We start from the raw sequence: 19,543 nt of genomic DNA on the forward strand, positions 1-19,543 counted from the left end.
TTGTTCCATTTGTAACGAAGTTTTGTCTTTTATGGCTGCTGCGGATAACCAGAATTCGGTTTGATCTAGAATAGTGGCGAGATAATAATGTTTAACGTCGGATATACCCATACCACCATCTGTGGGAGATACGGTCATAACTGAGCCAGTTACTGGGGCTGATCGCGGCAGAACGGCAGACCGCGGGAGGACGGCGTGGGACTCGCATGTGCTTATGCTGCTGGAGGAAGCCACGGGGGAGTATCAAATCTTCTTTTTATGACAGCTCTAGTTTACTTTAAGGCACCTCCAAGTATCATGTAGTTCTGATAACAACATTCAATTTTGAAAGGGCGCCTGAGTGTCTGGTTGGATTGGATGTATCCAAATGTCTGTCCAATATACAATTATAATCGCCCAATATCAATAAGTTGCCTTTCTACCGCTCCGTAACTTTTTTTGAGTATTTTCCGCAGGGAGGCAACTTGATATGTTACGTAAGTATATGTTGACAATAAAATACATATCCTTATTTAGTTCAGCAACCAACACCATGTCCTGCCCTAAGGGTCAAGATAAGTGCTGTGAGTCTAACAATCAATTTTTCTGTGGATAGCTAGCATGATACCTTTAGTTAAAGAATTAGAAGAAGCAAGATGCATTTGGGAATATTGGGGGTGAGTACAAGATGGGGTTTTACTTGAATGAAAATGGGTTTCTTGTATCCCCAATACATCTGCTTTAAAGTGACACTGAAGCCATTTTAGAAACAGAAAACAGTTACTAACAAGTAGAGGGGAGGCTGTGGGTCCTATAGAGCCTTCCCGTTCTCCTGCTGGTCTCCGCCTTCCCCTGCAGGCTCCCCCATTAGCAGTCCATGACTAATTGGTCGTGGACTGCTCTGTTCCAGATTGGGGAGACTTCTGCAGCCTTAGGAAGCACTCGGGCTTCCGAAGATGGGCCACTCCATACTGCGCACGTGCGAGAACCCTCTCTACAGAGCCACCAGTCTTCGGAAGCCCGAGCACTTCCAAAGACTGCCGAAGTCCTCCACGGTGGTACATTTACAGTGAGAAGCTTGCGAGGGAATGAGGAGACCGGCAGGAGAACAGGAAGGCTCTGTAGGACCCTGTTTTTTGTAGGACTCTGTTTTGTTATTTTTAAAAAACACTTCAGACGCCCTTTAAGCTTGAGTGCTTGTTTCCACATCATAGATCTTTTAAATGGGGAGTTAAGCCCCTTAACATTTAAAGAGACAACTCCCATATAAGAGGGAGAGATAGGGAATGATTCTTGTAGATTGTAACACGTGAATCAGAACCTCTAAGATTGTTGTCAGACATCCAGCACCCAACTTCAGCCATCTTGTGAGTATAGCATCATAACAAGCACACAGTAGGACTCATTGAATATAAAATCATGTATAGCTTGCAAGTAAAAGGTTAACAGAAAAAGGCAAGACATAAAAACAGGTTCACCCATATGTGTAATTAAGTTACACGGGATGCTTAAGAGCTTAGAATAGAACTAGTGACAAGGTTATCAGATCATAACAACTTGAGAGTTAATATTGCTTAAGGGCAGTAGAGAGCCATAGAGACATCTCCTTCATAGTAAGTGCACTTCTTGTGGGGTACAGGTCCTTCAGGAGTACCCCAAGGAGCAGAGTTTTGGCTATGGAAGAAAGAAGGAAGTACATGGATAGTCACGTAGAGGTATCCGAGTCTGAGGAGTGTGGCTTAGCAGAGGCAGTGACAACAGAAGATTCAGCCCCCACATTTGCCATTCTTCAGCACAATAGCTGGAGATTTGTAGTTAGGGACATCTGAGTGAGGTTGTTGATCTTTGAGGCCCTGATGGCGAAGTAGACTATGACCTTCCGTGGGAGTTTTAGCTACAAAGAGTTTATTGGCTTTAGTAATCACTAGTTTCACAGGGAAGCCCCAACAGTATAAAATCTGGTTGTCACGTAGGTGTTTGGTCACTTCCATGTAGACTTTGCGTGCAAGTGTGGTGGCAGTGGAGATACTAGCAAAGCATTGAATAGATTGAAAACGATCAGGAAGATCGGTGATCTGTTTCAGCAGTTGTTCTTTAATATGATAAAAGTGAATACGCACTAAGAAATCGAGGGACATCATGAGGTAGTGTGCAACGCTTAGGTATACGATGGATGCGGTCGAATATCAGATCTTTTTGTGTTGAGGTATTAGGATTCTGAAAAGCTGCTGTGCAAATCCTTCAAGATGAGCATTGCTTACAGTATATCTTCTGGAACGCCGCTTATCTTTATATTATTGTGATGTGTACGGTATTCACACTCAATCATTTTGTCTTTTAGCCATTTCTGTGAATTGCTCATTGTAAGCATCCACCAACTCGTTATGAGCTCTAGTAATCTCCGCCATATTGCTTTCTATGTGATCAGTTCTAGTGCCTATATCATCAAGTTGTAGATGATGTTTATTTTTGTTAATCTCTTTTTGGAGCATATTTTTAAGTGAAAGTAGCATTTTCTGTAACAATGCCTTGATTATGGCAGAGTCAGAGGCTGGGTAGGCCTTAATCATGTTGTCTGTATCGTCTGAGCTGTGGGCCTGATTGGCTGCGCCTGCATGTTTTTACTCATGTAGTATGAAGGGACCTGGATCATTCCCAAACCCTCTGTGTCTTTGCCTTATCTGGGCTGTGGCCAGCAGAGCAGTGTCCGATGTCCGTAAGGGCCCTTTTCCACCAGCGCTGGCTGAATCGCAAAAACGCAAACCGCTAGCGATTTTACAATCGCTACGGTTTGCTTTTTAACATAGGAATCGCGGTAGGTCATTTCCACTACCGCGATTCGTTTTTGTCAGGAACGCGAACGCGCGGCGGAGCGATATTTGCCGCGATTTTGCTATGCAGTGCATAGCATAGCAAAATCGCAGCGGCGAACGTCGGGGAATCGCCGGTAATTGCGATTCAGCAATCGCTAGCGTTCAGCGTGAACGCTAGCGATTGCAAGTGGAAAAGGGCCCTTAATCATGGCTAGCACAGCAGTGGGCGGGTCCTGGTCCTGACATGCCTCCAGCATCATTAGGATCTGATGAAGGCGTGGAACGCCGAAACACGTAATGACACTGGAGGCATGTCAGGACTAAGACCTGCCCAATGCTGTGACAGCCGTGATTCCCGAACATTGGACGCCGCACTGCTGGCCACAGCCCGGATAATGCAAAGACACGGAAGGTTTGGGAATGATCCAGGTCCCTTCATACTACGGGCTGTTTAGGCATGATAAGTTTAGGCGTGATAAGTTTAGGTGTGATAAGTTTAGGCATGATAAGTTTAGGTGTGATAAGTTTTTAGGCGTGATAAGTTTAAGCACCAACTGGGTTAGCACCGCAGTGCACAGCTGATCAAAAGTTTTGCGCTAGCAAAGTCTGGTGCACTTTGCATAGAGTTTAATGGCGCTGCTTTGCGTGCGGGACTTTGCGCGCGTAATAAATTTATCTAAACTTAGCATGCCTAAACTTATCACACCTAAACTTATCATGCCTAAATTTATCATGCCTAAACTGAGTTTAGGCATGATAAAAATGGTTATCATGCCTAAAGTCTCTAACTGGGTTAGCACCGCTTTGTGAATCGAGCCCTACATGCGTTAAACTGCTTTCATCTTGAAGTAGAATTTGTATTTTCTGAATAAATCACATTGAGGTACTACACTATGGAGCGCTCTTATTGTACCTAGATTACGATTCACTCCAGAGACAAGAGCAGCACTATACAGCACCTCTTTAACTGACTCTAAGCTACGGTGGTCTTGCTTGCTGGAGTGCAAGAATTTCTTTATGTTTCTTACTCATGTGCGCTTTAGTGGGTGAAAGGCCTGCAGAGTGGGAGACAGTGTTTCAGCTGCTCAGTTTTCTGGGATCTGGAATTACTCATCCCTGCTAGCTTAGCCTTCTTTGCCTTTTGCGCGAAGCCCACTAGTGTCTGTGTCTTCGTGGTGGCCATTTTACCTTTCTCAAGTCTAGTGGTGCTCAGAGGAATAGAAGTCTGTGAGATGACGGGGAACACAGCCGTTCTTCTTTTGGGTCATGCTGATGCCTGAGGAGGTCCCCGGTCCCTCTGTCTCCACAAAGATTAAAATGCAATGGAATAGTCACAATGGAAGCCAGTCTCACAGAGCAGAGCTCTCAATCGGCCATTACGTTACGTGGCCAGACCACCCCCCCCCTCCCCCACACCCCCCATGACATTCTCCTTTTACAATGTGCGCATACACAAAGTTCTGTAGATTTTCTTTTTTTTTTATTTCAGCATTGGTGAACAGGCTAAAGAACTGCGGACCAGTAGAAGGTAAGAAACGTTAGCCCCATTCTCCAGAGGTAAAAGCACAGTCCCCTTTGTAATTTCTGTAGTGGAAAGGCATCTCTGTTGTGGGAACAGTTCCTTCTCTCTGTACAGGAACATAAGAAGAGTGCTTTCAGGTGTGACTTTTCTGGTGCCTAACAAGGGAGCCTCTCTGAGTGAAACATTTCCCACACTCTGAACAAGAAAATTGGTGTTCTCCGGTGTGGGTCCTCTGGTGTACAAGAAGTCCACCTTTCCGGCTGAAGCATTCCCCACAATCCGAACAGGAAAAAGGACGACCACCTGTGTGGGTTCTCTGGTGTATAAGGAGTTTTGATTTCTCACTGAAGCATTTCCCACACTCTGAGCAAGAAAAAGGCCGCTGGCCTGTGTGATTTCGCCTGTGTCTAAGGAGGCCTCCTTTCACACGGAAACATTTCCCACACTCTAGACAGGAAAATGGGCGATCACCCGTGTGACTTCTCTTGTGAATTACAAGCAATTTTTTATCACTGAAGCATTTCCCACACTCTGAACAGCCAAAAGGACGCTCGCCTGTGTGACTTCTTTGGTGAATGACGAGTGAGGCTTTTTCACGGAAACATTTATCACACTCTAAACAGGAATAAGGGCGCTCGCCGGTGTGACTTCTCTGGTGTCTGTAGAGATTTCCTTTTACACTAAAACATTTCCCACACTCTAAACAAGAAAAGGGACGATCACCTGTGTGAATTTTTTGGTGCTTAGTAAGGTCTCCTTCCCATCTGAAACATTTCCCACACTCTGAGCAGGAAAAGGGACGAACCTCTGAGTGAGTTCTTTGGTGTTTAACAAGTCCTGTGTTTGTTTTAAATGATTTCTCACAGTCAAGACAAGGATATGGCCTCTCTCCTGTGTGAACTCTCTGGTGTATAACAAGGTCTGATTTATATCTACAATATTTCCCACACACTAAACACTGAAATGACCTCTCTTGTGAGTGCATCTTCTTGTGCGCAGCAAGGGAAGCTTTTGATTTCAAAAATTTGCTCCCTTCGGTAGATGAAAATGTCTGGTTCTCTCGGTGTGCAGAATGATGTGATGTACTGCAGCACGGTTTCTCCAGATGATGGATATCTGAGCTGATGGCTTGTGATTTCTCATAAGACAGCCCACCACTAGATGGAGCTGTTCCTCTGTCAGCACTGCCACCTCTGTTATGGATTTTTCCAGGAAGGTGAGATTGTTGATTAACTCCATTATATTCTGTACTGTCATATAGATATGGCATAAGATGTTCCTCTGAAGTGTTCTCTGCTGGAGAGAAAATGTCACTGTTACACGCATGTTATGGTTTCATGCTCTACAGTCAAAAGTCATGTATGTTGGTCTAGTGGTCACCATTCACTGAGCTTTGTCATACAGGGAAATTTACCTTTCTATGGTGTACATTATCTCCTCCTCATTTGTTGGTGCTATGATGTTCTACTGAGGGATGGAGATGGACCTTTCATATGGTGTACAGTATCTCCTCCTCATTTGTTGGTACTATGATGTTATGCTGAGGAATGGAGATGGGCCTGTCATATGGTGTACAGTATCTCCTCCTCATTTGTTGGTGCTATGATGTTATACTGAGGAATGGAGATGGCCCTTTTTATATGGTGTACAGTGTCTCCCCATCATTTGTTGTACTATGATGTTATACTGAGGAATGGAGATGGGCCTCTCATATGGTGTACAGTATCTCCTCCTCATTTGTTACTACTATGATGTTACACTAAGGAATGGAGATGGACCTTTCATATGGTGTACAGTATCTCCTCCTCATTTGTTGGTACTATGATGTTACACTGAGGAATGGAGATGGACCTTTCATATGGTGTACAGTATCTCCTCCTCATGTGTTGGTACTATGATGTTACACTGAGGAATGGAGATGGGCCTTTCATATGGTGTACAGCATCTCCCTCTCATTTGTTAGTATTAACATGTTATACAGGTTCTGGAGGTGTGTTTAGCTTCTAAGGGTACAATGGTTAATTTGCATATATTCAGCAGTGATGCCTTGGGAGACCTCTCAAGCTCACTCCAACCTGAATTATCGCAAATCCTTTCTGTTTTAAGAAAACAAACTTTTGTTTTTCATGTTATACAGAGCAATGGGTTTTTCATATAGTGTACAGACATTAGGCAGTCTAGTTAGAGGTAGTTGGGGTGAAAATAAACTGATAAACAATTGTACAAATGCTCCTACTCCTAAAAATTACTTTTAGATATTTCATGGTATTATTTTATATTTAAACATTTACAAAGTAGATGGAATATTTTGTTGTCTCTGCTCATTGACAACCAACTGAGTTTCCCCTGAGAGAAAATACATGAACGACTGACTTTTTCCTATCTTCCTCTGCTCTCAGAAGTTGTATTCTGCCAAGAAAAGTTTTATGGTTGTACTTTGCTTATCAGTGATGTTTACTAAATTCCCAACAAGGTACCAACAAGATAGAAGCTGTCACTTCCATGTCTAAATATTAACTATTTCAGGCAACAAAATAAAGCAAGTAAAAAAGCCTGGTTATTAAGGTGTTTTGCACTCTACATACACATGTATACTTTAATGAATGTATTCTTAGTCTATCTTAGAATAGGTCACATAAGGTTTATTCAAAGCCTGACACCAGCATGGCACAGTTTACATTCATAGGCAGGAACAACTTCATGTACGCTCAGCCCCCTTTGAATCATACCAGTCGGTGCAGGATCTGGTGAGCCAAGCCAATCCACACGAGCAAACAAGGAACCGCAAGCCAGACAATAGATGATGAGTAAATGATGATGAATAAAAAATACCAGCTTTTTTTCATCATCCATTGCCTGGCTTGTGGATCCTTCCTTGTTTGCTCTAACATTTATAGGGGTTGATTCATCAACCAGAATAACGAGCGCTGATTCATCAGCGATCGTTAATAAACAACTAGCGGCCACTATGGCGGCTTAGCTTGCTCCCTGCATTGTAGCGGGCCTTATTTTGTTACATGCGCAACTTCCTTAGCAACGCGTGTTCCCTCCTACCGGTAAATGGGGGCCGCCTCTGTAAAGTATCGTGACCGCGATTCTTTACTAGGACGGCCGCTTCGATGTCAAATGACATAGAAGCGGCCGCGCTAGTAAATTATCACAGTCGCGATACTTCACAGAGGCGGCTGCCATTTATAGGAGGGTGCGTTGCGAAGGAAGCAATGCGCGTAACAAGATAAGGCCTGTTATGCTGCAGGGAGCGAGCTAATCCTCCATAGCGGTCGCTAATTGTTTATTATTGAGCGCTGCTGAAGGTTGACGAATCAAACCCATAATCTCATCTCATCCTTTCAGGTGATCTAAAGATCAGCATATCCTCCAACTCCTTCACGTCTGATGACAATGTGTACTGGCAATCACACATATAGGCAGACAATGTAGATGTTTCCTCTGCTTATAATTTAGATTAATATAATATTGACTCAGCTGATCATCATTGGTGAAGTATATCTTTCATGACCGCTATCTCATTTTCTGCCCAATACCCAGTCACTTATCTTACACAGTATGTTCCTCCCCCAATCCAATATCAGTTGCCAATAACAAATGGGGCCGATTCATGAAGCTGCGCTGTTATAGCAGCGTGAGCAGCAGGACCAGCACAGCACTAAATCCAGGGCTGCTCGCTCTTGCAGCATAGCATGCCTTCCTTAGTTACGTGCATTGCTTCCATCACAACACGCGTTACTTTAAATGCCGGCCGCTGCTTTTTTAGTATAGTGACCGCGATACTTCACTATAGCAGCCACTACTATATAGTAACTATGCTAATTCTCTTCGTAGCGGCCGCTCTAGTGAAGTATTGTGGTTGTGATACTTCAAAGCTGCTGCCTGCATTTAAAGAAACGCGCATTGCTATGTAAGCAACGCGCATAACTAAGGAAGACACTCTATGCTGCAAGAACAGGCGTAGCAACCTTGAATTTAGAGTGTGGTACTGCCATGGAGCTCATGCTGCTATAGCAGTGCAGCTTTATAAATCAGCCACAATATCTGGCTACAATTTTTAAGGCATCAGAGTGCTTCTTGAAATGTGTGGAAATGAAAGAGAACAAAGTCATGTTTAATAATTACCTGGGCTGACATCTATAGAATATTCCTTCTCTTCTTCTTTTATTACCACCATCATGTAACCCTCCTCTGTAGACTGATGATCACCACTCACACATGTCACTTCTGCTCCCTCTTTAATTGTCCTCATGTCACCCTCCTCCATAGACTGGTGATCACTCATCACATATGTCTCTTCTTCTTCCTCTTTAATTGTCCTCATCATGTCACCCTCCTCCATACACTGCTGATCATGCCTCACATGCGTCTCTTTTTCCTTAATTGTCCCCAACATGTCACCTGTCTCCACAGACTGCTGATCACCCCTCACATACATCTCTTCTTCCTCTGCCTTAATTGTCCCCAACATGTCACCTTCCTCCACAGACTGCTGATCACCCATCAAATACATCTCTACTTCATCCTCTTGAATTGTCCTCATCACATCACCCTCCTTCATAGACTGCTGATCACCCCACACATACTTCTCTTCTTCTTTCTCTGTATTTGTTTGCGTCATTCCATCTTCCTTTGTATATTGTTCATCAACTCGTTCATGTGTCTCCTTTTTATCTTCAACTGAGATAGAACAAGGGAATGGGTGTTCGCTTCTGTGAATTCTCTCATGTCTTAGGAGGCTTACTTTCACGTGGAAACATCTCCCGCAAAATGAACAAGAAAAGGGAAGTTCACCTGTATGTCTTTTTTGGTGTATAGCAAGTCGTTTTTTGTTGCTGAAACATTTCCCACACTCTGAGCAGAAAAAAGGACGCTCACCCGTGTGATTCCGTTGATGTACAAGGAGAGATGCTTTCTCACGGAAACATTTCCCACATTCTGAACAAGAAAAAGGGCGCTCACCTGTGTGACTTCTCTGGTGTCTAAGGAGGTTTCCTTTCACACCAAAACATTTGCCACACTCTGAACATGGAAAGGGACGGTAACCTGTGTGACTTTTCTGGTGATTAGTAAGATGTCCTTTGAGGCTGAAACATTTCCCACACTCTGAGCAGGAAAAAGGACGCTTCCCTGAGTGACTTCTCTGATGTTTGACAAGTCCTGTGATTGTTTGAAATGTTTTCTCACAGACAGAACAAGGAAATTGCCTCTCCTCCGTGTGAACTCTATGGTGTAACAATGTAACAAGGTCTGCTTTATACCTACAATATTTCCCACACTCTGAACATTGAAATGGAGGTTTCTGTGAGTGCATCTTCAGGTGCTCACCTGAAGCTGATCTAGATTTATAATTTTTGCCATGTTCAGTACATGGAAAGCTCTGGTTGTCCTCGTGTGTGGCATATTGTGATGTATGACAATATGACGCCTCCAGATTAAGTGGATCTGTTGTTGCATTGGCTCTGTGACTTGGTGGATGACTATCTGAGCATTGAGCTTGTGATTTCTCATAAGACTCCTCACCACTAGAGGGAGCTGTTCCTCTGTCAGCACTGCTGTCTCTGTGATGGGTGTTTTTCTGAGAGGAAGATAGCTGTGCGACATTATCTTCTGCAGTGTCATCGAAATTGTGTCCCCCTGCTGGAGAGGAAATTTTACTGTTAAACAAATAAAAATATAACTGTTTTTAATGCTGGACAGAAAGAAGGAATGTGTGTTGGACTAGCTGTCAGCAGTGTCACTGAGCTCTGTCATAGAAATGTCACAACTAGAGACAGCCAATGACAAGCTAATACTTCCAATTTGCTTGCAGATTTAATGCCAATTACAGTAAAGTCCCAATTATCCGGAGCTCAACTAACCAGCAGTCTCAATCAACCAGCACAAATCTCTGGCACTGCTCACAGTGGTGAAGTCCAACTTCTTAAGGTGGGTACACACATCAGATAAAAGTCTTCAGAAAATAGAAGATCACAGACCAATTTTACCCCCTTCCATGTAGTATGAGAGCCATACTCTACACAGTCTATTCTATGGAGCTGCACTCCCCATCAGATAAAAATCTTTGCAAGATTCTGTTACACAACAATGCTGTACACATGCAACAGATCAGTATCTGCAAAAGATCTGTTCCTGCAAAAGATCTGTTCCTGCAAAATGCATTCATAGTCTATGATATCTGCAGATCCTCATACACACCTTGTTTAACGGACAATCATCTGCAGATTAGTTCCACCAGGATGGATCTTAGGATCTGCAGATGATTGTCTGATCTGCAGATTAATGTCTGTTAAACAAGGTGTGTATGAGATCTGCAGATATAGGGCCTGATTCACAAAGCGGTGCAAAGTGTTTGCACGCCTGTGAAAAGCCCTTTATCACGTGATAAAATGAAACTCGCGTGAAATCCCGCGTGCAATCGCGCGGCGAACGATGCAGTGCGCGTGATGCGGCCATTAAACCCTATGGGCGCTGCGCGCGGAGTTGCGCGATAGCGCGCGCAAAACTTTGCGCGCAGTACTTTGCGCGCGGTAAAGAGCACAAAACGGTGCTAACTTAGTGGTGCAAAGCTTATCACGCCTAAAGTCTTTTAGGCGTGATAACTGAGTTATCACCGCTTTGTGAATCAGGCCCATAGACTATGAATGCATTTTGCAGGAACGGATCTTTTGCAGGAACTGATCTTTTGCAGATACTGATCTGTTGCATGTGTACAGCATCTTTGTGTGCAGCATCTTGCATATATTTTTATCTGATGGGGAGTTCAGCTCCATAGAATATAGACTGTGTAGGTATGGCTCTCATACTACATGAAAGGTGGTTTGTGATCTTTTATTTTACAAAGACTTTTATCTGATATGTGTACCCACCTTTAGGCTGTTTGTGGACTCTGCTGTGCTTTAAAGAGACTCCGTAACAAAAATTGCATCCTGTTTTTTATCATCCTACAAGTTCCAAAAGCTATTCCAATGTGTTCTGGCTTACTGCAGCACGTTCTACTATCACCATCTCTGTAATAAATCAACTTATCTCTCTCTTGTCAGACTTGTCAGCGTGTGTCTGGAAGGCTGCCAAGTTCTTCAGTGTTGTGGTTCTGTGATGCATCTCCCCCCTCCAGGCCCCTCTGCACAATGCCTGTGTTTTATTTAGATTATGGCAGGTTCTCTCTGCTCTATTATCTTTTACAATCTGGATAAATCCTCCTCTGAGCTGGCTGGGCTTTCACATACTGAGGAATTACATACAGGAAGAGCTGTCTGCACTCTGCAGGAAGAAAAAGCCTGACACTTCAGTGGAAGATAGCTGCAGGGGGAAAGAAACACACAAATGATCTCTTGAGATTAAAAAGGAAGGCTGTATACAGCCTGCTTGTGTATGGATGTATTTTCTATGTGTGGACATACTGTACATCAACCTACTTCCTGTTTTGGTGGCCATTTTGTTTGTTTATAAACAAACTTTTTAAAACTGTTTTTAACCACTTTTAATGCGGCGAGGAGCGGCGAAATTGTGACAGAGGGTAATAGGAGATGTCCCCTAACGCACTGGTATGTTTACTTTTGTGCGATTTTAACAATACAGATTCTCTTTAAGACTGGGTTTCACAGATCCCCAAGGCTAATATACTTTCAATTACTGTATTTCAACATTTAATACAGAGCTCATGGTATGTATATAGAGTAGGGTATAGTACTGTATTAGCTGGGCCTATTTTTAGCATTGAGTCTTAAGCAACCAGAAAGCACACTTATCCAGCATCAGCTAATCCCAGTCTAACACGGCTTTCATTACACCTTTGACACGTAATGGAATGCAGAGGTTCTGGGTAAATTAACTCCCCGCTGCCTGTGGTCACATCTGAAGTCATTGGACTTCATCTGAATTCTGAATTCAAGTCCTTCTGGACTTGATAGCCCATGCCTGACAGCAAGCATTACACTGTTTAGGCAAAGCGACATCTGCGCCATTGCTGGTTGCAAGTTATTATATACAGACTTGTATGTAATCCTTATTGTTCGGATCCCTGCATAGATTCCTAAAGGAGATAGGAGGTTGTTGAGTGTATGTGACAGGCCTGTGGTGTGCGCCGGTGGCGGGCCCATGTATAGGTGCAGTGACTGGGAGCCAACTAGATTGGCATAAGCTGTGACCGGGTGATCGAGCAATGCAATTACCGCCCTGCACTTTTATGAACTCACTATCACGCTTCCTCCTTCCGGCTTGAAAGAGGAAACGTGATAGCGAGTCATGGAACACGGCTTTCATTAAGCCTATGACACTGTAACGATTGGTGTAGCAAACAGAAGTCTGGTTATTGTGTGATCTGCAGTATCACCAATATATCAGACACTATACCTGGTTATATGGTGATCTGCAGAATCTCCAATAATGCAAGTATAGCAAACAAGGTAATAGCAAGTGTACAGTGCTTGGTGCAACAGTAATACTGATTAGTTTTGGCAGCACCTCACCAGAGGAGCTGGTGGGTACTATCAGTAAGGAACCTCACCAGTGACAAGGGCTCACTGGTGAGTAGAGTGGTCAGACAGATCGGTTCGGCAACAGACAGGAGGATACAGCACAGAATCGGCAGGCAGAAGGATAGAGGTATTTCAGGCAGAGTCAGCAACAGGATCAGATGGGCGAAAGTACAGAATCTTATAGCGTAAGAGTAGTCAGAAGAGAGCCAGAGTCATACACAGATAATCAAGCAATAATAACAGTAGTAATAACAATTCCTAGTCTTGTGTGAAATCCCTGGTTTCCTCCCAGATCAAAGCACCCCGGAACTAACTAAGGTCTGAGTGCTCACACGAAGCATTCGCAACAGCAGACAAGTTGCGAGTGTTTCTCGGAGGCTTAAGAAGCGGAGGAGACCCCTCGGCCACGCCCATCAGCCAATCCGAGCTGCCGAGAGTATCCTCTGACGTCAGCCAACCGGTAGGTCAGCTGACGCGCCTCCTCCCCGCATAAAGGTCCCGTCTGCGCTATGAGCCACTGACAATCCCCTCGACGTGCTAGACGCTGAGAAGACAGGAGAAACGCCCGACAGGGAAACCGAAGCAGCTGCGGGGGCATCCTGACTGCCCGCAGCTGCATCTCCACAGAATGTTACAGACACATAATGAAATGCAGAGGTCCCCGAAGATTTATGGGTAAATTAACTCCCTGCTGCCTGTGGTCACAGCTGAAGTCATTAGACTTCATTTGAATTCTGAATTTGAGTCCTTCAGGACTCAAAACCCCATGCCTGCTTGCTGTAATCTGCAGGCTTGTATACTTTAAAACTTTACGCAGTGATGTCCTACATCAGGGTACTAGAACGGGGGGGTTGGGGGAGTGAGGATGGTACTTCTCTCCACTCACAAGTCAGTAGGCTTTTGGCGCTTTCAGCACTTGTAAGGCTCCCGTTTAGCTGGCAGTGTGTGTACACACCTCCCGTGCCGCCACACAAGGTGCACCTTGGCCAATTCCGGCTTCTAAGGATACGTGGGCAAGTCTGGCTTCTAGCATTTCCATTCTGCCTCCATGCTCACAGATACTGGTTCCGCCCACTTGCGCATTTGGCCCAGCCCACAGGGCTTTCTCAAAACTGTAGCGCTCTCAAAATAAATCATTTTTTTGTATAAACCACTTGTAGCTGCTCTTTGGTTATTTTTGTGCATTTGTGGGTATACGGGGTACCCGAGTACCTCCTCATTTGGAGTAGTACAATTCTTTATAGGAGTGGCCATCCACTATTACAAGTTTTGCCTTTGAATACATAATTGCATTTCTAGTCACAACCAAACCAGTTATGGTACATTGGAGTACAATGCATACTCACGGCTAATGCTATGGAACAGAGAGGCACCTACCTACATTTTAGCTGCAGAAACCATAATGTTATACTGAGGAATGGAGATAGGCCTTTTATATGGTGTACAGTATCTCCTCCTCATTTGTTGGTACTATGATGTTATACTGAGGAATGGAGATGGGCCTTTCATATGGTGTACAGTATTCTCCTCCTCATTTGTTGGTGCAATGATATACTGAGGAATGGAGATGGGCCTTTTATATGGTGTACAGTATCTCCTCCTTATTTGCTGGTATTATGATGTTATGAGGAATGGAGATAGGCCTTTTATATGGTGTACAGTATCTCCTCCTCATTTATTTATTGTATTTATAAAGCGTCAACATATTATGCAGCGCTGGACATTAGTTTAGGTTACAGACAATATTTGGAGGTGACATATAGAAATACGACAATACAAGAATACAAGAAAAACCAGATCACGCAGCACAGTGAGGGGTGGTAAGCCAGAGTGAAAAGGTGAGTCTTGAGGGCCTTCTTGAAGATGTTGAAGGAGGGGGCTGCCTTAATGGGTGGAGGTAGGATGTTCCACAGTGTTGGAGTAGCTCTTGAGAAGTCCTGGAGGCGTGCATGGGACTGGGTGATGCGGGGGGCGGTCAGGCGATGTTCATTGGAAAAGCGGAGTGAGCGGCTAGGTGTGTACCTTTGAGTAAGATCGGAAATGTAGGTTGGAAAGGTTTTGTAGACAGATTTGTAGGTCAGACAAAGTATCTTGAATCTGATTCTGGACTGGATAGGAAGCCAATGAAGGGATTCACAGAGGGGAGCTGCCGTGGTGGAGAGATGGGAGGAGTGGATAATTCTGGCTGCCGCATTCATGATGGACTGCAGCGGGGCTATTTGGGTCATAGGGAGACCCAACAAAAGGGGATTGCAGTAGTCAAGGCAGGAAATTATGAGGGCATGGATGAGGAGTTTGGTGGTGGCAGAGGTCAGGAAAGGGCGAATCTTACAGATGTTATGAAGGTGGAAGTTGCAGGACTTTGTGAGGTTTTGGATGTGGGGAGTGAAGGAGAGTGCGGAGTCCAGGGTGACACCCAGACAGCGGGCTTGAGAGGTAGGGTGAATGGTAGTGTGGTTAACAGTGACATGCACATCTGGGAGGTTCAGGGATGGCTGGGGTGGGGAGATCATAAATTCTGTTTTGTCTAGATTTAGTTTCAGGAACCTAGCGGACATCCTGGAGGAAATGGCTGATAGGCAGGAGGAGACCTTGTCCAGGGTAGTGGTGGATAGGTCAGGGGTGTGGAGGTAGATCTGGGTGTCATCTGCATACAGATGATAGTTAAAATCCATGGAGGAGATAACCTTGCCAATGGAGGATGTGTATAGGGAGAACAGTAGGGGGCCAAGGATCGAGCCTTGGGGGACTCCCACCGAGAGGTGGTTGGGGGTGGACGAGGACTCATTGAAGGTCGTGAAGGAGCGGTTGGAGAGGTAAGATGAAAGCCACGTCAGGGTGAGGTCGTGAATGCCCATGGACTGGAGGGACTGGAGGAGTAGGGGATGGTCTACTGTGTCAAAAGCTGCTGAAAGGTCAAGGAGGAGGAGAATAGAGTATTTACCTTCAGCTTTAGCTAAGGCAAGGTCATTGACCACTTTGGTGAGAGCTGTTTCGGTTGAGTGGGCAGGCCAAAATCCAGATTGCAGTGGGTCTAGCAGTGAGTTAGCATTGAGGTACTGGGTCAAGCGTTTGTGAACGCTCAAGGAGTTTTGAGACAAAGGGGAGGAGGGAGATAGGGCGGTAGTTGGAGGGTAGTGAGGGGTCGAGGGAGGATTTCTTGAGCAGGGGTAGTACAGTGGTCTACTTGAAGTCTGAGGGGAAGGTGCTTGTGGATAGGAGGAGGTTAAACAGGCTAGTGAGGACTGGGGCCAAATTCATGAAGTGAGGCTGGAGTAAATCAGAAGGGATGGGGTCAAGGGGGAGGTAGGATTTGTTGGTGATATGATGTTATACCAAGGAAGGGAGATGGGCCTTTCATATGGTGTACAGTATCTCCTCATTTGTTGGTGCTATGATGTTATACTGAGGAATGGAGATGGGCCTTTCATATGGTGTACAGTATCTTCTCCTCATTTGTTGGTACTATGATGGTATACTGAGGAATGGAGATGGGCCTTTCATATGGTGTACAGTATCTCCTCCTCATTTGTTGGTACTATGACGTTATACTGAGGAATGGAGATGGGCCTTTCATATGGTGTACAGTATCTCCTCCTCATTTGTTGGTACTATGATGTTATACTGAGGAATGGATATGGACCTTTCATATGGTGTACAGTATCTCCTCATTTGTTGGTACTGTGATGTTATACTGAGGAATGGAGATGGACCTTTTATATGGTGTACACAATGGTCTCAATTCACTAAGCTTTATCAAACACTTTATCAAACATTTGATAATTTACCTCATGTGTAAAATCTAATTTTGAATTCACTATTAGTTATTGTTAGTGTTATAGCTGTATTGAACATTTTATCGGTAAAACATTTGATAAATCTATAACACCTTAGTGAATTCAAAATTAGATTTTACCCATGAGGTAAATTATCAAACCTTTGATAAAGTGTTTGATAAAGCTTAGTGAATTGAGGCCGATATCTCCTCCTCACTTGTTGCTATTATGATGTTATACTGAGGAATAGAGATGGGCCTTTCATATGGTGTACAGTATCTCCTCCTCATTTGTTGATGCTATGATGTTGTACTGAGGAATGGAGATGGGCCTTTCATATGGTGTACAGTATCTCCTCCTCATTTGTTGGTACTATGATGTTATACTGAGGAATGGAGATGGACCTTTTATGTGGTGTACAGTATCTCCTCCTCATTTGTTGGTACTGTGATGTTATACTGAGGAATGGAGATGGACCTTTCATATGGTGTACAGGATCTCCTCCTCGCTTGTTGGTAGTGGTATTATCATGTTGGAAAGATATTGGAAAGTGTATTTAATGAAGACATTATCTTTTTAAATTATCTTTTTAAGTTACAATAAGGTTACAATAGTAAAATGCATTGGGCCTGATTCACAAAGCTGTGCAAACTGTTTGCACGCCAGTGAAAAGCCCTTTATCACGCCTAAACTCAGTTCAGGCGTGATCAAAAGAAACTTGCGCGCGCAGCGCCCATTAAACCCAATGGGAGCTTCTCGTGATCAGCAGCACAAGGCGGTGCTAACTTAGCTAGTGCTACAGTTAGCATGCCTAAAAGTTTTTAGGCGTGCTAACTGGGTTAGCACCGCTTTGTGAATCAGGCCCATTGTCTTTGTGACTTCAAATTTCCATTGCTGGTTTGCAGTTCTATTTATGATGCCACAGGAACTCCAGTCCTGGAGGGCCATATCCATGCCGGTGGTTAGGATGGACAGAGAAATGTGTTGTACTTGATGAACCACATCCTTCCTGATTCAGTCCCATCACTTAATTTGAGCTGTTCCAAAAATGTGTGAGCACTTCGGGCTCTTGAGGACTGGAGCTGGACATCCCTGTACCGGCCAATTGAAAGCCGGCTGATGCATCTTTAATTAAGATGACTATGCATGCCTAAAAGCTTACCACTGGGTAGCCAATATTCACATTTCCCAGACTGCCAGTGTAGCAAAATGCATACAAATATCTCAGCACCATAAAACAAGTGGTCAAGTACAAGTCACGTGACAGCAGTTTCATTTTCCCCTTAAATACTTGGAAGCTTATCAAACAGAGCATGTTGCTGATAACATCAAGGATTGCCCCCTTACCAAATCAACAAATGCCAATAGCCACAATTTTTGGCTATCCTTCAGAGCATCTGAGTGCCTCTTGAAAATAGTTAAGAAACAGCACAGAGATGTTTAATACATACCTGTGCTTATAGCTATAGAACAATTCTTCTCTTCTTCCTCTTTAACAGTCCTCATATCCACCTGCTCCTTGGAGGACTGATCACCCCTCGTATACGATCCTTCTTCTTCAACTAGAATAATCGTCAATTTGTCACCCTTCTCTATAGACTGTTGATTACTCTTCACATGTGTCTCTTCTTCTTCCCCTTTCATTGTCCTCATCATGTCACCCTTCTCCATAGACTGCTGATCAATCCTCAGATAGGCGTCTACCTCCTCATCTTTCATACTCAGTTCTTAACTCTAAACCCACAAAAAAAGAGATAATAAAGATGACAAAAATATTCGTATAATGTGAGTAGTGTTTTATTCAGACTTTCTAGAGATATTTACTGTAGCCTCATACAGTTTAAACAAAAACCTGTAACATAAAAAGTGCCCCTGGGGGGTAGTTACCTCGGAAGGGGGAAGACTCTGGATCCTATTGAGGCTTCACCTGTTCTTCATCGTCTCTCTGAATGGCGGCCATGTAAATATTTATCTTCTTCGGCTCCAGCACAGGCGCAGTAGAGTGGACCTGACTGGGATCGGCTATTTCCACCTGATCCTGAGCCGAGAGCTGCTGCTGCACCTGCGCTGGAGCCGGGAAAGGAAAATATTGCAGGCGTTACTGTGACAAATTGTCGGCTGTGGCGCCGGAGGGGCCCAGCGAGACCACCATGGGACTAGGGAAGCCTCAATAGGATCCAGAGACTTCCCCTTCCCGAGGTACCCCTCCGGGCCCAAATTTGTTTTAATACAGAGTCTCTTTAAAGCCTTTTTTGAGTTGTAAACCCTCAGCCCCACCTACCTTATAATGGTGGGGGGGAGGGGGGGGTGATCTATCTGGAGATTATCCTGGGAATAAAGAGGTCCTGTACATCTCGCTGTTGGGTTTCTGTTAGTGGAACCATCTGTAGGAAATACAAACATTAACTGAACAATGACAACAGTAGTGCAAGGTATATGGAGGCTGCCATGTTTATTTCCTTTCAAACTATACCAGTTGACTGGCTATCCTGCTGATCCTCTGCCTCTAATACTTTTAGCCATAGACCCTGAACAAGCATACAGCAGATCAGGTGTTTCTGACATTATAGTCAGATCTGACAGGATTGTCTGCATGCTTGTTTCTGATGTTATTCAAACACTACTGCAGCCAAATAGATCAGCAGGACTGCCAGGAAACTGGTATTGTTTTAAATACAAGGGGTATATCACTTTAAATGTATGCTGTTTTGTCAATGTATGCTAGTTAGTTGGAACACCGGTGCAGTGTGGCTGAATGCTATCACATGGTGATGTACACATTATTATACCAATAAATAATATACCAATATGCAGTACTTGTGTGTGTAATCTCAATCAGTTGTGTCTATTAGCAAGTCGTCCTGGGATATAATTAAAAATAAATATGAAATTAGTACCTCACTATCTCCTCTGCTGCCAGTCTCGGCAATGTCTCCTTTCTACTTCCTCCTAGCTCTAGTTCCA

General features: G+C 44.1%; 1 protein-coding gene across 4 annotated transcripts in view; it reads right to left on the reverse strand.

Moving 5' to 3' along the window:
* The window catches only part of LOC137534846 (zinc finger protein 615-like), a 50,805-nt gene extending 31,284 nt beyond the window's left edge, over positions 1-19,521 (reverse strand). Inside the window, exons 1-5 of one of the 4 annotated variants that reach the window (XM_068256517.1) lie at positions 19,477-19,521; positions 18,861-18,963; positions 18,031-18,313; positions 8,449-9,963; positions 4,459-5,610 (exon numbers count right to left, since the gene is read on the reverse strand). In XM_068256517.1, coding sequence (XP_068112618.1) covers positions 4,459-5,610; positions 8,449-9,963; positions 18,031-18,298 — 2,935 coding nt within the window. In that variant the 5' untranslated portion in view covers positions 18,299-18,313; positions 18,861-18,963; positions 19,477-19,521. Of the gene's footprint in view, positions 1-4,217; positions 5,611-8,448; positions 9,964-18,030; positions 18,314-18,466; positions 18,787-18,860; positions 18,964-19,476 lie in introns of those variants that run through there. The other 3 variants (XM_068256516.1, XM_068256515.1, XM_068256514.1) reach the window with 3 other exon arrangements.
* Between the last annotated feature and the right edge of the window lie 22 nt (positions 19,522-19,543).

Source organism: Hyperolius riggenbachi, chromosome 10 (genome assembly GCF_040937935.1).
Source record: "Hyperolius riggenbachi isolate aHypRig1 chromosome 10, aHypRig1.pri, whole genome shotgun sequence".
NCBI classification, from domain to species: domain Eukaryota; kingdom Metazoa; phylum Chordata; class Amphibia; order Anura; family Hyperoliidae; genus Hyperolius; species Hyperolius riggenbachi.